The following is a 15993-nucleotide window of genomic DNA, read 5'->3' as shown; positions in this document are numbered from 1 at the left end:
TGGGGAGGCTAAAATGTATGTATGTACGTCCTAAAATTGTCATGGGATAATTGGACATGATGATGCATGAGGTCACAACAAGCTTCTTGTAAGGTCGCATGGTTGCGCCATACGTTCACAACGTTACAATACTGTTCACCCTATGAGTAGCGTGGGCTTGACAAGCCACATTCGGTCGGTGCTGATTGTCTTCTCAAGAGTCAAGGCCAGGTTGTGGCAAGATCGTGGCTTCTATTTCGCCAAAACAACTTTACAGATGAGAGTATATACGGGAAGTGTGGAAGTAAGAGACAAGCAGAAAGTAAAACGGAATTATGTTATGAGCTCGGTTGTGAGGCATATATACCCTGAACCAGGTTCAAGTCAAGTAGATCATTTCACGGCGACCGCACACCTGTTGCGTCCTCAAGCCTGAGAGAAAGCGATAAATGGTCATATATTAATGAAGAGATTGCACGACAACTCACCAGGTGAAAGAAGATCCGAAGACGCTGCCCGAGCGAAAGTTTCAGCTCCTCGGCTTGCGAGGCGACCGTCGCAATTTTTCGTTCGTGCTCTTCGATTTGCTCTGGGGTGAGGGGTTTACCGGCAAGGGCCCTTCTCTGGTGCTCCATGATCTCCTCCAAGGTATACTTCAGCTTTCTCCCTGCCTTGGTGGCCGGAAGTATCCTAGCGACGTCAACTATCTCTTCTTGAATGCGCAAGACGTGCTGCTCCTCCTTTAATCTGTCAAGGACTTTCTGAACTAACTCGCGCGCTGACTCGTGTGAATCAAGGAGCTTAAAAACTATTGCCCCCTGCTTCTTGAACTCCTTCCAGTACCCGTCGGACAGCTGCTTCTCACGTCTAGCAAATACTTCTGGGGTAAGTTTACCAGATTTCGTGGTCCCGAAAACGACGGATTCAAGGTTTTCCTTCCCGCAAAGCTTCCGAAATACGTGGAGATTCTGAAGAGTCGTGCCTCGCATGCGCGCGTCGGTCATATCATGGAGATAGATGAGACCGCCACATTTCGTCCCTGTACCGTACCTTCGACATTGTTAGACAAAGCAGCGGTAGCAAGGATATGCTGAACTCACGTCGAAGCCAACCATACTGCAATTCGTCTCAAGATTTCTGAATCCGCTTCATTGGTGTCATCGAACCCTGGTGTGTCAACAAGGACAAGGCGCCTGGGCTTCCCGGACTCGTCTGGCGGGAGATCTTTGAAAAAAGGCTGGAGCTCCGCAGTGCACGATTTAAGATCGTGACCCACTGTTGCCTTTTCCTTGCTTTTCTCGCCCAGGTAGGAGTTGATGAACTGCAGACATGTGTGAGTAAGTGACTAGTAAGCGAAAAGATCCAACCATGAGAACCGACCGAACTCTTTCCAACGCCTGTAGGGCCCATCACGCTATGGAAGCGGTCAGCGCGATTGATTGAAATCAGAAGGGAATGATACGTACGGGACAATGATGTCGCCTTTCCTGGCATTGGTGAAAAGGGAGTCTCCTGGTTTTCTCACATTGGTTTTCCAAAGATCCTTCATCCCCATATTTTAATGAAATTGTTGTAGAGGACCTAGAGTTGAAGGGACGTTCGATTTCGAGTAGTGGTGGTCTTGCGGTGGGTCTTCAGCAGGGGGGTTGGACTCATATGTACTGGACGTGTATCCCTCGTGCCCCAGTCTATATGTAGGCATGGCATGAGCGTGGCCGACCAGGGAAAGATCTGAAACTGTAGGATTGGAACGAGGCGTTGATTATGGTGGTGATAGCCAAGCGTGATAATTTGGGAACGGCTTACATAAGTTCGTGAAAATCGTTGCGTTTAAATTTCACCATTCACTCAGGAATTGTACATATATACATGATTGTAAACTATAGTTTAGCGGAAAAGACTGAAGAGAAAGTGGAATATAAGCGCGGATAGCCAATTATCGAATGCTGTGAACTTGCCTGCGAAAACTACCCAAGAGTTTGAACTTGCCCCCCTCACTGGGCTTACTGGTTGTCTCTTCGTCGAGCGAATTCAAAGTATCAAGCAACATGGCAACCGGAAGGGTCTTTTTGAGCAGAAGATGCAACATGGCTTGAGCCGCTTCAGGTGTATTGTGAAACTCAACGACCTTGCCATCGGACGCGTGGTTATAAGGTACGACATCTGCCTCTACAGCTTCTTCTGATGTTTGTGTTTTCGGTCTGGTCGTCAGAGTGGCAAAAAGGATGCTGTCGGCAGAGGGTAAGCCCTGGAATAACTCCATCGTTAATGGTGAAGATTCTGAGATTCTGGCAGGAAGGGGAGTGGGAGACGGCGTGGCTTGAGGTCCCTTCGAACGAAGGAACCTCGATACATGCCCTGAAGACACCAACTGGTTTGTGGGCAGCGGATGCCTAGCAACAGTAGTCGCTGAGGTGATTCCTTCATATCCCGAAACGATAGCTGCAGGCGGCCCTTCTTTCGTAACAGCAAGCGGGCTTGTGTCATAAGACTTTCGGGTGATCGACGAAGGGCGGACAGCTTTTGCGGGAGAAAAGACCGGAGCAGTAGAGGGTGGAAAAGGAGTATCCGTCTTCATATCAATGGGAGCGGCGAAGGGCCGAGCGTCGGTCATTGAAATGACAGGGGGGTTGGGCGGTTGCCGTGCGGTTTGTGGGTTTGAGGGTCCGTTGGGGACCAGCTTGATGTTATAGTTAGACAGAGATTCATTGAGTGAGAGGGTGGACTCGTTAGGTCGTGGAGTGACACGCGAAACGGCAGCATGTGTTGGTAACTTATTTTCTTGTAGCGAGACGGCGCCTGTGTCAGATGCAGAGCCATCTATGTTATGGGATTAGCAGGTGGACCTTGTGGAGAAGAGGACGGATTGAGCCCACTTAGTTTCAAATAGACGACGCCCACGTTCATGTCCTCACGGCATCTAAGATGGAATGAGAAGACTCCCCATCAAAGTTCACAAAAACCTACGAGGATTCAAGCCAGGTTCGCGTCTTTTGGACAACTCTTCCTAGATTCGAAGACGAATCAAGATCGGGCGTGTCAATGATCATGTAAGACTCTTCATTCGTCCCCACGGGCCAACACTTTATCTCTTGTGTGGGGGTATTCTGATCGTCGACTCCTTGGGCTGAGAGAAGTTTGAGTAGCTACTGGAGAAGTCAGTGGCGCTCTTGGAAGAACGATGCGTGAGTACCATGTTCTTTACTTCACGATTTTCCCCAAATAACCTTGTTTTTGTATCAACTGCATGTCCAACAAGCGAAGTAGAAGCACGCACAAAACCAGCCGGTCACAGTCAATAGCCAGACGAGTAATCGATGACTCAGGAGCAGGAGGGCTCAGTGCGACTGCATCCAAAATCTTGTCGATCCCAAGACTAAGAAAGCCCAGGATACGCTGGGAAACGGGAACCTTCATGACCTTCATCTGTTCTCGGACCTGGGCAATCTCACGGTCGAGTTCCATGCGTTTAGATTCGTCTTTCTTTTGCGCTTTTCGGTCTTCCTTGAGTTTTATCAAAACTTGATCGAGATCGTTGCGTAGCTTCTGGCCCGCCTCCGTGTCAGGAATGAGCTTGAGGGCGTCAACCAGTTCTCGCTGTATTTGAAGAACCTCGGCTCGACTTCGGTTTAGCTCGATAATTGAATTCACCATCGCCCAGGCTGACTTCGAGGAATCTTCAAACCTGAAAACCTGTGACCCATGATCAAGCATTTCCCGCCAATAGTTGTCACAAAGTTGTTGGGTCCGCCTGTCTCCGTCCTCCTTGAAGACGTCACCCCATTTCGTGGTACCCAGAATAACGCTTCGGAAAGCGTCATCACCACAAAGCTTCTGAAACACCTCGAGGTTCTTGCGCGTTGTGCCCAGCATGCGGCTCAGCGATATGTCGTGAAGGTAGATTACGCCACCCAACTTCATCTCACCATGGTAGCTGTCATCGTGATGAACGCAGTGCCATTTTCGGATTCAGCTAGAAAACTCACGCGTCTGCCAACCACAATGCAATACGTTGCAAAATCTCCGAATCCGACACGTAGGTGTCATCGAATCCAGGAGTGTCCACGATGACCAACCTTTGGCCTCCAAGCTGAGAGTGTTGCGAAGAATTTACGACTACTGGCTGAAGCTCCGCGGTACAGGATTTCAAGTTGTGACCGACTTTCACGGAGTTCCCTGCAATATGATTGATAAACTAACATCATCAGTCACTGAGAACAGAGGTGTCAAGATACGATGCATCTACCGTGCTTTTCCCTACGCCAGTTGGACCCATCACTCTAAAGAGGTCATCAGCAACCAACGTGTGGTATTGAATGAATGGCTACCTACGGAATAATGATGTCGTCCGGAAGTGCCTTATACTTGAGTTTCGTTGACCTTGGAGCCTTCTCCGTCTTCCCAGCTTTGATCCGCATGATTGTTAGGAGAAATTGTGTCAATGCACAGGACTGGAAGCAGCGTAAACGGCGCGCAGGAGGCCAGCATTGAAGCTATTCATCCCTCGGATGTTTGTTTCCCAAGACACGCCTCATGGATGCAGCCTGGAAGTTGCAAGTTCAAGAAGTTGTGATGTCGCGATCGGGGATCTGCGAAGTGACTGAGCTTTTCCGTCAATAAACACAAGAGGCGAACTGACAAAAATTTATTCTTTGGGCCTCGTGCATTGAGAGATCACGACGATCGACACAGCTGAAGTGGTTTATGTCTATACACTGGAGGAACGGCCGAGCGCCAGCGAGTGCCGTGCCGTAGGCGCGGGTCTAAAGCTGTATAAACAGCGATGTGTCAATGTTTGTACATGTTTGACTATCAAATCTCGACTTCGTTAATTCCAAGCTAATTCAGGCACGTTTGAGCTCCTCTCAATTTCGCCCTACTTACTATTCTACATTCTCTACACGCTGTTGCATCGCGTTGAGTGCGTCCGGCAAGGACTTGCCTTAAGGTATAAGTTTGACCGGACAGGTTTTTTGAATCTCATTCAATTCAAGTCTGAATTTCTTCAAGGTAAGTATTCTGTGATCGATAACACAGAATCATCACAGAATGGTAAAGTGGAGGAAGCAAATGAAAGGGAGGGATGTTGTGATTGAAGGAAAAGATACTGGCATCATAATACTGTGCGTACCTGCTGGTTCTCCTTCATCTGGCCGTGCGATCTTAAGTCTGGGACAAGTTTCTAGCGTTATCAAAGTTGTCCTACTACTGGCGTTCAAGTTGGGAAAAGTACTGTGTGTAATTTTCCTCCGTTGCTGTCGTTGGTGTTGAATGATGACCGAAATGGTTATTCTGCCTGCACTAGTTTATTAATAACTTTATGGCCAAGAAAACGTTGTCGTCGTGGGTAGCATCGCACATAGGTGTGGCTGATATGGCGCCTATCTGCCAGTCAAATAGCAAGTTGTCCTGAATCTTCCTCCATTTTCGTACGAGCGCTACATGAACGGGGCTACAGGTCCGAATACGTGTGATACCGGCCTCATTTTCTTTGCGTGCGTATCGATGGCCATCCTTTGATCCTGTGCGTGGCTTCTGAGGCGATCACTTTTGCCTCCGAGGCAGCTGACCAGATCTGGATCGAAATAAATTCAATACTTCGTCTCAGTTGACTGAATCGGGCAATGAGTACTATGGAATCTTGAAAACGAGCAACATGCGTTCAGCCTCACCTTGTGCGTTGGGCAAAGCTGAAGAGCAGCTCGAAATCGAACAGAGCCACTCAACTCCCAACCTTTCACCTGCCTTCTGAAAATTTCCTGCAAATTTGTCTGAGCTCGTTTGACGTAAATTCTTCCTTATGGCATACATCTCCAATGAATCCTGAACTTTGAGGTCTAGGCTATTATGGGGAACTCTTCCGAGTCTGCCGATGTCGAGGTCTTGATTCTGTATGCCACCATTCACGTACACGAAGCCATATTCTGACACTGAAGATGCAAGCGTAATGGGCCAAGCGGGATGCGGGAAGAGTTTTGTAAGTTCAAGGGTTCACGCTTCGTCGCCGCCGAGTCCTCAAAGTCCAAAAAAAGTTTATAAATAGCGCAGCGGGCAGAAATGAAAAAAGAAATGTCAGCATGCTTGGCTCTACGAAACTTCAGTCTACTACTTGCTGCCATCCGGGTGATCCTACCTCTAAATTTACCCTCATCGAAATACCGGGCTTCAACACCACTAACCAACCACCCACCGACACCGACATTCTAGTAGAGGCTGTGGAGTTTTTGAAAAAGAAGTGAGTAGATTTATTTTGTTTCGATTTTGTCCACTCTCATAAAAGGCAGGTCTAGTGGCCATATATTCAGCGGAATTTTATATCTGCAGCAGATAAAACAACAACAACCTCAGGTGCTAACGGATTTGCTCGTTAATGACGTTACGAAGGAGAACCTGCTTGAAGTCTTCACCATCCACGGCCAATCTTCTGGTGGCAGCTCCGAACAGGGAAAGTTATGCTTTCAGATAACCCCAGGAAAAGAAATTTCTCAGCAAAGTGAATCTGCGTGGGAGATCATCGACAAGGTCTATAAAAAAGTAGGATGCAAGAAGCTCACAGTTGGCGTCGTTCAGCCCGGGCTTGAGACCGCATGGAAGAGGGGCCTCGAATCGAAGAAAGTGGGGGAATCAGATGGTCGCGCTTGGAGCTGGTTTTCTTCCCTCTTCTGTTAATCGTTATATCAACAGAACAATCATTTTTGTGAAGAGATAAAACTCGAATTGAACTACTATTTCGTCTCTTGTTTGAGTGGCCATACTTGTGTGTTATTAAATACATTTGAGGGGAGTATCATACTACTGTGACGATCAGAGTCAGGACTTAGATCCGGATGGTATTGGTTTTCATCACCGCCCACTGGCTAGTTTGACTTGCACTCATGAATAAATTTTAGTAGGTTGAAGTCTAAATTTAAATTCGATTATCCTGAATACGCACATTGACATGCGACGGTTTAAAAGATTGTCCGTTCTAACGGCCTCCTCAATACTCATTCACGATGCACTTAAGCAGTCCTTCAATAAATATTGTTCAGCGTTGACATACTTGAGAGCTAGTCAGCGGCAACATATAACCTTTATGGATATGTCCGTAGACGCCTGAGAGCGGAATGATTCAGTTGATCTGCGTCCTGTCCTAAGCAAGGGCAACCTAGCGATACATACCTTGATTTCAAAGCAGTGAACGCATCTCGTACCCCCTATTTCCAGCTAACTTTAGGTTGTGAAGGGGGCGACTCGGAGGGCGCAGATTAACCCAAAAGCTCTGCTGTGCTTGGGGTTTTTGCAAAAGCTTCTACTTTGGCTTCGTTTGAGATTGTTGTTATTTGGACTTGTCAGGTTGTGTTTGGAGTCTCTTGCTCATTATTTAGATAGCTGCATTCTCTCCTCCCCTTCTTTCTGGTATCCTCTCCCCCAGACACTAGCCCCTCGCGCTGGCCCGAAGATATCCTAGTAAACCTTGTGGCATGAGCGGCGATCTTTGAGCGGAGTACCTATCTCCCTCGCCGCTGTCAAGTAAGTACGAACGCATTGAATCTTTGAATCGCTACTTCATTCAGTGTCTTGTCCCAGGATCCGACAACCCACTTTCAAAGTCGAAGCTTGTGCGATGTGTCTCGATTTTAAATGCGGTTCTGCTCATGAACGTAGCCAAGCACGTAAGTATTTCCTCCACTTCTAAGAGTAATTAAAGTTGAATATATGCGTGCGTTTGAAGCTGCGCGCACCTCGGGAAAATAAATGAACTCGTTATCCCTTCATTTACGCCACCTCGATACTATAAGCAGGTAATTTCCATTACTCCAATAAATTATTTTACATATGTTGACTATATGGCATGTGCGTTGAACACCAATTCCAGTGCCCCGCCTTATTGAAGGCGCAGCTCACCCACGGTGAACTAAAATTGCGACAAGCGACAATTCAAGCCATTGAAAGCAGGTGAGATTGTTTCCAGATGACGTGTTCATCCCTTCAACGTTTAACCTAGGGTAATTTACCTGGATGAGGACCAATTCGAGGGCGGGGCTTGCACGTTCAAGTTCGGATTCGATTTAATGAGAAGCGGCAAGCCGGAACGGCGCCATGACGCGGGAAAAGCTGTTGATTCAGTGACGGAAGAAGTCTTTATAAAGAATGAATCCCTTGTGAGTCATACCATTTATTAAGAGCGCCCGTTCAAGCTCCCCCGCCTTCGTGTTTCCCCCTTCGAATACCTGTGAGGCTTCGGTGAGATAGTTTTCCTTTTTTGCGCTTCTTAACCTTCCTTGTCTCGAAATTCGTTCCCCGGCTCTTTCGCTTTCGACTTGAACACTAACTCTCTGCCACATTTTAATAGCTTGCATTATGATCAAGGCATCGACAATCGATGCCTTGGCTAGTTTTGTGCTTGGTAAGATGCCGTTTTGCTATTTCGATCCATTCTGAGCTTTCTTGTGTCCTCTTATTTTTTAAAAGCCACGCGTCGTTGTCGTGCAATGTGTTTTTTTCTTCTTTCGGTGCCAAGTTCGCCTTCACAAATATCTAATTCTGCATTAAACCGTGGCCAGCGAGCGGTACTATTAGGCCCGTGAGTAAAAACGATGGATACTAATCGGAGGCGGTTTGGTACTCTTGCATCCAGATGGAAACTCCGCTCAAGCTTATCGTTCAATAGATTTCAAACCATCAAGGTCTTCCCTCCAAAGCTTTGGATCTGAGCCTGCATTCAAGTCGCGCCAAGGTTGTTGATTAGTCACTAGACCGGCAACTGCCTTGTGCTCGGCCCGTTAGGAAAAAATCGGGAGTCTCGATCAAAAGGTAAGTGCATCATGATACGATTAGAAACAGTCTCTTCCCCCGCACTTCGAGATACTCGAACCAATTACGGGTCTATTCAATGGCCGCCTACCAATACACCACTTCACAGAACATTTTTGGGAGTAACACAATTCATCGCCCCAGCCTGCAGCACGCGACCCCAACTCGACCATCAGCATCGGGTAATGCTGCCATTCCAAGCGGCTCAACTCTCGCCCAGCCCACTTTCAAGCCTCCGGCACACAAGCATGCTCACCATCTCCACTCGATCCCTCCACGCGAGAAGAGCACACGCACGTTGATAATCGACCATATGTTGTGGGTCCATGGTACGCTGCATCTATATTTAACATTCGGACGCTCAATCTCAATCGCAGGGAGAACGCGTTTTGCCCAGGCTAGAGCTGAGCTTGGCATGACTGATCGTGCGGGTGGCCCATCGTCGCCTAATTATGCACACCGTCGGAGACCAGAGAATTATGAGGAAGAGGACGAGCTCGGAAGTGAAGGGGAAGATACGGGTGCCCTTAAAGCGAGATCGGGCGCTCGCAATGACGAAGAAGGCGAAAGGCTACGACGCCAGGATCTAACACTCGCGCGGAGCCTCAGATTACGCGCAGAAGGGCTCGAGAAAGTCGTCACGTCCATGCTCGAACAACCCCCTCCGATCCATCCGATCGACGACGACGACATCATTACACCACCAAGTTCACCCAAGCCCAAACCCTCCAAGCATCCGCATACTTTACCGAATGGCGTCCGCTTGCGCTTAGCCCTCGGCACGATCATCAATGATCTATTTGCGCGCCAAGCTCCCCACCCTGCATACCGGCACACTCATCCTTCCCCACCCAAAACGGAGCATACCCCGCCAACACCGATACCCGCGTCGTTCTCTGATTTACCAGAAGCACTCATACCACTTGCCACAGTATCTGGGGCGTTCTCCCCACTACCAAAACAGCCACAACCCATCGCACCATACCGCTATACGCCCCCCCGGACATACCCACAGTCCTCTTCCTCTTCCCCATCTTCATCCCACGATATACTTCCAATCCCCAGTACACGCACTCGCTCCCTCTACACCGCAGGTATTGACCACCACACAGTCAACTCTCTTCCTACGTTTCGTTGCCCACGACACCTCCACACAGGCTGCGAGATTTGCGTAGAGGCCAAATCACCCACGCGCCACCGATCAAGCGGCAGCGACCCCTCGCGTGGGCAATTGTCCTCTTCCTTCTCATCTTCTCTCACAGCCTCATCCTCATTCCGCACGGGTTCTTCCTCGTCTTTCCCCACAGCAGCTAGCACAAGCTGGCAAACCACATCGGGGACCAACTGGAAATTTACTTCAGGGGGTGAGATTACGGGGTGGAAGGATGACGGGAGTGGGATTGGTTCAGGCTTGCTGAGGCCTGGCGTAAGGGGGAGCGCGTTAAGGCGGAAGGCATCCGGAATTGCCCCGGGGAAGCAAAACCAAAAAGACAGGGATCGAGACAGCGAGGAAAAGCAGGAAGAAGGGGGAACGGGATCAGGAAACACAAAATTGAGCAAGTTGATACCACGGTTCATTCGGCTTTCGGCGTTGGCTGCTGCCGAGCTTGGGAGGGAGGTTAGGGGGGAAGAGGAGGATGTTGGTGTTAGAGAAGAGGACAAACATTCTGTTGGATTATCACAGGGTGTGGAGGCTGCTTCGGGTGTGGAAGGGAGTACGAACCAGCGGAAGAATGATTCATCAGGCTGGGAAAGTGGGAGCGCATTCTCTCCCGTCCTCCGACCCACGTCCCCTTTAACTCATGTTCGACCCACATCTCCTCTAGCACCTCGCAGCACGGCGCAACCTCCAAGTCCCCAAAAGATGTACGAGTCCGCTCTACGTCCCTCGTTGGAATGGTACCTCCTTCTAGCTGGCCTTCTGACAAGAGCCGTATTGGAAGGATACTTATCAGCTGGGTGGAGGGATTGGCAAGCCGTGCAGTGTTTGTTGCTCGTTGGGCTTGGGGTCAATGAGGGTGCGGGCGAAGACCAAGATGGTGGAGAAAGTGAGGAAGATGAAGATGCTGAGTTTTCCGAGTTTGATCCAGACGAGCTTCCTGGGCTTGTGGATGCTATTAAGATTCTTTTTCCGAGTCTACGACAAGCTTCGACGCAGAAAGGAAAGGCAGAGGAAGATTACGAGCTAGAGATGCTCGACAGACTTCGAAGGGTGAGTTGAGTGCTTTCCCCACCCACACTACACTGAACGACTTGCTTTAGTTCCACGACATCCCTCCCTCAACTCCTGATCTCTCAACGCACATGGAAGACCTAGCATGGCAGTACCCAGCGGAGCCCGTCGAGCGTGCCGCTGTACGGTTCTGCGAGGCTGTGGCGAAGTGGAGAGGCAAGCCTGAGCTCGAAACCGTGAGTCTCTCTTTGGCCCAGACTTTTGTAAGCTCTTACCAGCGCGTAGTACAAGAAGAAACCTAATTTTTCCGGGGATGCTGGGATGGGGATGAGTATTGAGTCTTTGGTCCATTCGAACCCGACTAGTCCCGTCATGGGGAATGCAAATGCAGGGGCAGGGTGGGAGGAGAGGAAGGTGGTGAAGAGGAAGCCGTCAATTGACGTGTATTTCACTGCGCCTCTGATGAGGGACGTTGTATGGAGCCGCGGCAACAGCAACAAAAGGGGCCGTGAGGCGGAGGATGGTGGGGCTGGTAGCCCTCCCAAACGGATTCATTCTTGAGGCGGAGTACGAAGAAACAATCGGACGTTTCTGTCATCTTTATCGTCGTCGTTTTTGCACTTTCTGCCATGTTCTTTTTCATCGTGCGCGTTCCTCTCACATCTCCAGGTTTCATGTTGCCTTAATGCTGATTAGGTTTTCGTTCAGCCTTGTTATCTTGGTTGTATTTTTTAGGAACCGTGGATTACTCTAGACCACTTGTACGAATGTGCCATCTCTACTCAATCTTGAATCATTTGCGCGTACCCCCGTTGTGGGTAGATCTTTCTCTCAAGCTTGAGATGACAAGAGTGTTAGGTAAGTGCTGCCTCTGACGAATATCATGCTAACGTGCGCCCTTCGATTATGGGTAGACGAATATCTTCTATTTCAACCACAATGAGCTATCCTCGGCAGGTTTTCGGTCGCTTTGAAGACAAGTGCGATCAAGGCCAAATTGGGCAATCATCTAAGCTCCACGTCCATCATGATGATCGTTAACTACTCACTAGTCGTCGACGTTGGATAGATGCGTGATCGAGCGTATCATGCACATGTGTCAACAAACCGTTCAAATTGCCAAATGCCATTTGTATAACAGTTACAGCGGTATGCGATGTTCAACATCAATTCTCCAGGTTTCAGGCCTGTACTACCGCTGATCTTGTCAAGACGTATATTCGGTCTTCACGGTCCACGCGCGCTTGAACGCATGTCTCTATCAGCAAGGCAAGATTGCGTAAGAAACACGAGCTAAACATGAGTTGCCACAAGCTTTCGTAAAGTCCGCTTTTTCAGGAATCACCAGGTCGCCGTTCTCCTAGGTATCAGAGTCCGGAACCAAAGTCCGCACACGAGGCTTGGTGAGCCGGTTTCGTAGTAAATCGTAGCTTTTCTGACACCTTTCAATGGGTTATACATACCGCCATTTCTATGACGCAAAGCCAGAATGTGGAAGGAACTTGTAATAATTCCTGAGCGACAGTGACTGTTCGAAACTCGTGAAGGAGAATGGCGGAGATAGAGATATCATGAGAGACGAATGTGTTCGAATCTCGATAATTGCAGGCCCCAGCCAGGAGGCTGGGGCACCCTGTACCAAGGACGGGTAGGGTTTGAGGCAACAGGGCTGTATCGTCATGCCATGTGTCAACTGTCAGGACTCGAAAATCGCAAGAAAGTCCGAGTCGACAGCTTCTCAGGCTGTTATCCATGCTGGCAGCCTTGTTCTTGGTGCGCCTCACTGGCAGTGATTGTGGGACGGCGTTGACATGCCATCGTTCTGGTACTGAGGCAATGCGTGGACAGGGATCAGCTCTGTCGCTCATGGGGCGGTAAGTATTAAGTCTGTTTTATATTATCACCCCAGTCGAATTTATGTTGCGCAGGAACGCTCTTCCTCGAGTGCCGAGCTACTAGTATGATGGATCCTAGAATGCTTTATATGCTACTTATTTTGCCCCAAAATCACTACATATTTCGAATGTGTAAAACAAAACGTTCAAGTCATCGATCCGCCCTCCAGACCACATTCATAAAAGCCTCACTTGGAGACCGCATCCCCTTCAACGCCATTCGCTGCTTCTTTGCGTGGATCACCTCCTTTATCGACATGCCCCTCATTTTCTGAGCAATGTGGTCCCACCACTGCACAAGTACCCCGAACGCTGAAGTTTTCGAAAGGTTTTTCTTTTCATCTACAATCTCAATCTGGAGCTTCAAGGCGCGCCGACGGGGAGCTGCGACATTCAATAGATCGATGATTTTCCATGCAGTCTCATACGACCAGGAATCGAAGCGCGCGACCTTGCAGCCGTGTCTTATCATTTCTGCCCAAAACTCGGACTTGAGTTGTTCCTCGCGTTGGGAACCGACATCGGGGGTGACTTGGCTCCAGAACGTAGTCGTAAGAATAACGTTCACCAACCCGTCGGAGCCGCACAGCTCCTCAAACATCTTCAGGTTTCTCAAAGGAGTTCCCCGCATTCTAGCGTCTGCAATACTGTAGAGCTGAATGATGCCGGACAGCTTGATGCGCTGCTTGTAACTATCAAGGTCCAATTGAAAACTGGGCACAGCTAATGCATCTTGATGAAATTACTTACGTCTTCACTAACCATTCGGTAATGATCTTGAGAATTTCATAATCAGTGCGTCCGGAATCGTCAAAACCGGGAGTATCGATGAGAACAATTTTGCGTTCAGAACCGTCAGGGTGTAAGCAGACGAATGCTTGCACTTCTTGGGTGCAAGATTCAACCGAATCATTGACGTACGCAACAGATTGTCCCATCAATTTGTTGATGAACTGGAAGTTTAACGGAGTTATTGGAATCAGGGGACGCGTTAAGAATACCCACTGAGCTCTTTCCTGACCCACTTGGACCCATTAACCTGTGGACAAGTAGTGTTAGTTTCGAGAATGCCAAAAAGGTATCACGCGAACGCAATAACGATATCCTTCTCTAAAACGCGAAGATCATTGTGTGGCACTTGCGGAGCTGTTGCAGCGCGGCCGCTTGAGTTCCCGATATTTGGCTGTGGGAGGGGTGTATCTGCCATTGAAAGGGGACTTGAAGTCAACTCGCCGTTTTTGCAAGGATCGACGTGACCTAATCGTCGAATAGTCAAATAGTATGTGGGCAAGAGGTGACCCCAAGTTGTACCTTCCATTGGAACGGAGTGTGAGGGTTGAGTAACATTTGGCGCGATTGTCGGATTAATGTGATATGAAGCCGGCAGTGAGCCTACTCCACGGGTGTCGCTTTGCCTCAAGGAGGAAATAATGACCTTGATCGTGAGGCGCTTCGTTGGGATCACTTGCCAACATGACTGGACTAATGACCACACTGTCTCCATCATCCCTGTTGGTTTCTGTACTGGCCGATTTTCGCGTGCAGATATGATAGCATCAAAGAGGGAGAGTCGATAAAATCTTGGATGTCCCGAATATGCCTGCGCACTCGTGGGTTAGCGGTTTGGGCCGCCAAAAATAAGATCGTACTTGATAGCAAACACAACCAAAGGCGTAAATATCGGAGGCTAATGTCTTCCCACATGGCTGAAACCTTTGATCCGATGGCCCAACAGTCGGTTCACCAGTTTCGTCCTTGTGGATGTCTTCTGCTAGAGATCCTAACAATTCCGGAGCCAAAAACAAGATGGGACCCATCTTGAAAGCAGAAGAGGTTAACCTCTCGGAACCTATGGGATCTTGTAATGTACCGAGACCAAAGTCAGCAACGCATGCCCTGCGAGAACCGGTAATGAGGATGTTGGTCTGCAAAAGTCAAGTTCAGCGACAAACAAGTTCAATGAGGATGGACAACATACGCCTTTGAGATCTCCGTGAATAACTGCAGGGCTAAACGTATGGAGATATTCTAGGCCAAGGCTGATATCCAAGATCTACAAGAGTTTTAGTGGAAGGCACGCCTCGGAAAGAGACCCAACATACAAAAGGCATTTTATCTGCGTGTGGGTATTTCTCAAGGTATTGAGTAAGGTTCCCATTTTCCATCCATGGCGATATAAGGGATATATTCTGATCTGAACCTTTGGCCCAAAGGAACACACCAAATAATTGGAGTACGTTTGGATGATGGAATTGTCTCCACAACGTCGCCTCTCGACTAAAGTCCTATTGATAGTGATATTTTAGCACCAAATAATACGACAGCTGCGCAGACACAATACCTTGATTGCCGCTTCGGCGCTGTGTTTACGGCCTACAACTTTGATTGCAACAGACTTTCCCTGGAGTTGTCCCATCCATATATTCCCGAAGCCTCCTTCTTCAACATGATCAATGCTTGTGACCTTTACGCCTTTGAGAAGCAGGCGGGAGGGGTAGAGCCCGGCATTCTTCGAGAGATCCAAAAGACGCCTCAAAAGTGCGAAGCGAAGCCATTCTAGGTCCCGCAGATCAACCAGCTGAAGAATGAAGGCGATACTGTCAAGAACGAGATTGGACTCGCCACGACGGGCAGGACAACTGAATTACCTCTTGTAGAAGATCGACAATACTTTGCCGTACCTCGCGCGGATGCCTAGGATTTAATAAAGGCGACATGCGCTGGCGGTCAGGGAACGTCACAACGATTTGTGCCCCGATCGCGCAAAGATCAAAGTTAACGATTCCCCTCAGGATTTCAGAGGAGGGCTAAGCACCCAGATTTAGTTCGATCGCTTTCGTAACATAAAATTATGCAAAGAGGACATACCAAGCCGCTACATCTTTTAAGGATTCTCAAGAGAGAACTTCCGGTTGTTCGAAATTGCGCCAAACGGCTGATTTCATCGAGCGCACTCCACTGAGTGTATGTGTTCATCAGTTCCGCCGAATCGTTTTTCCCGAAGCGTTTCCTATAGAGAGTAGAGATCGGCCTATCAGGATAAATCAAGGCAGTGGGGGTGGACATACCTAAAACGTAATGGCAGAAATTTCAGACATGCAAGAGTGTAAATATATAAACGCTGAACGACTTCAAACCAATGACCTCAAT

The 15993-nt window shown here is 48.6% G+C and overlaps 5 protein-coding genes across 5 annotated transcripts; 2 read left to right on the top strand and 3 right to left on the bottom strand.

The window, feature by feature from the left end:
• Nucleotides 1-206: 206 nt before the first annotated feature.
• Nucleotides 207-1534, bottom strand: LACBIDRAFT_294762 (uncharacterized protein; the record flags this gene model as incomplete). The annotated part of the gene is made up of 5 exons (XM_001883430.1): nucleotides 207-411; nucleotides 468-1029; nucleotides 1080-1300; nucleotides 1360-1393; nucleotides 1446-1534. 5 exons carry the CDS (start codon nucleotides 1532-1534, stop codon nucleotides 406-408), a joined length of 912 nt encoding a protein of 303 aa, XP_001883465.1. The 3' UTR covers nucleotides 207-405.
• A 332-nt stretch (nucleotides 1535-1866) lies between these two features.
• On the bottom strand, nucleotides 1867-4397 carry LACBIDRAFT_302514 (uncharacterized protein; the record flags this gene model as incomplete). The annotated part of the gene is made up of 9 exons (XM_001883429.1): nucleotides 1867-1879; nucleotides 1938-2799; nucleotides 2856-2899; nucleotides 2947-3125; nucleotides 3173-3206; nucleotides 3257-3913; nucleotides 3966-4174; nucleotides 4226-4259; nucleotides 4312-4397. The coding sequence occupies 9 exons, from the start codon at nucleotides 4395-4397 to the stop codon at nucleotides 1867-1869; spliced, it is 2118 nt and encodes a 705-aa protein (XP_001883464.1).
• A 1659-nt stretch (nucleotides 4398-6056) lies between these two features.
• Nucleotides 6057-6648, top strand: LACBIDRAFT_329366 (uncharacterized protein; the record flags this gene model as incomplete). Its single annotated transcript, XM_001883532.1, has 2 exons — nucleotides 6057-6214; nucleotides 6285-6648. 2 exons carry the CDS (start codon nucleotides 6057-6059, stop codon nucleotides 6646-6648), a joined length of 522 nt encoding a protein of 173 aa, XP_001883567.1.
• A 1149-nt stretch (nucleotides 6649-7797) lies between these two features.
• LACBIDRAFT_329365 (uncharacterized protein) lies at nucleotides 7798-11509 on the top strand (the record flags this gene model as incomplete). Its single annotated transcript, XM_001883531.1, has 10 exons — nucleotides 7798-7815; nucleotides 7838-7917; nucleotides 7967-8123; nucleotides 8146-8194; nucleotides 8315-8368; nucleotides 8526-8545; nucleotides 8711-8775; nucleotides 8806-10987; nucleotides 11038-11184; nucleotides 11234-11509. The coding sequence occupies 10 exons, from the start codon at nucleotides 7798-7800 to the stop codon at nucleotides 11507-11509; spliced, it is 3048 nt and encodes a 1015-aa protein (XP_001883566.1).
• Nucleotides 11510-12994: 1485 nt separating this feature from the next.
• On the bottom strand, nucleotides 12995-15259 carry LACBIDRAFT_302511 (uncharacterized protein; the record flags this gene model as incomplete). Its single annotated transcript, XM_001883428.1, has 9 exons — nucleotides 12995-13535; nucleotides 13594-13796; nucleotides 13849-13882; nucleotides 13935-14100; nucleotides 14155-14443; nucleotides 14493-14768; nucleotides 14822-14896; nucleotides 14946-15128; nucleotides 15185-15259. The coding sequence occupies 9 exons, from the start codon at nucleotides 15257-15259 to the stop codon at nucleotides 12995-12997; spliced, it is 1842 nt and encodes a 613-aa protein (XP_001883463.1).
• Between the last annotated feature and the right edge of the window lie 734 nt (nucleotides 15260-15993).

The sequence above is a fragment of the Laccaria bicolor genome, genomic scaffold, assembly GCF_000143565.1.
Source record: "Laccaria bicolor S238N-H82 LACBIscaffold_21 genomic scaffold, whole genome shotgun sequence".
Taxonomy (NCBI): Eukaryota; Fungi; Basidiomycota; class Agaricomycetes; order Agaricales; family Hydnangiaceae; genus Laccaria; species Laccaria bicolor.
This window is presented reverse-complemented; position numbering and strand designations above follow the sequence as displayed.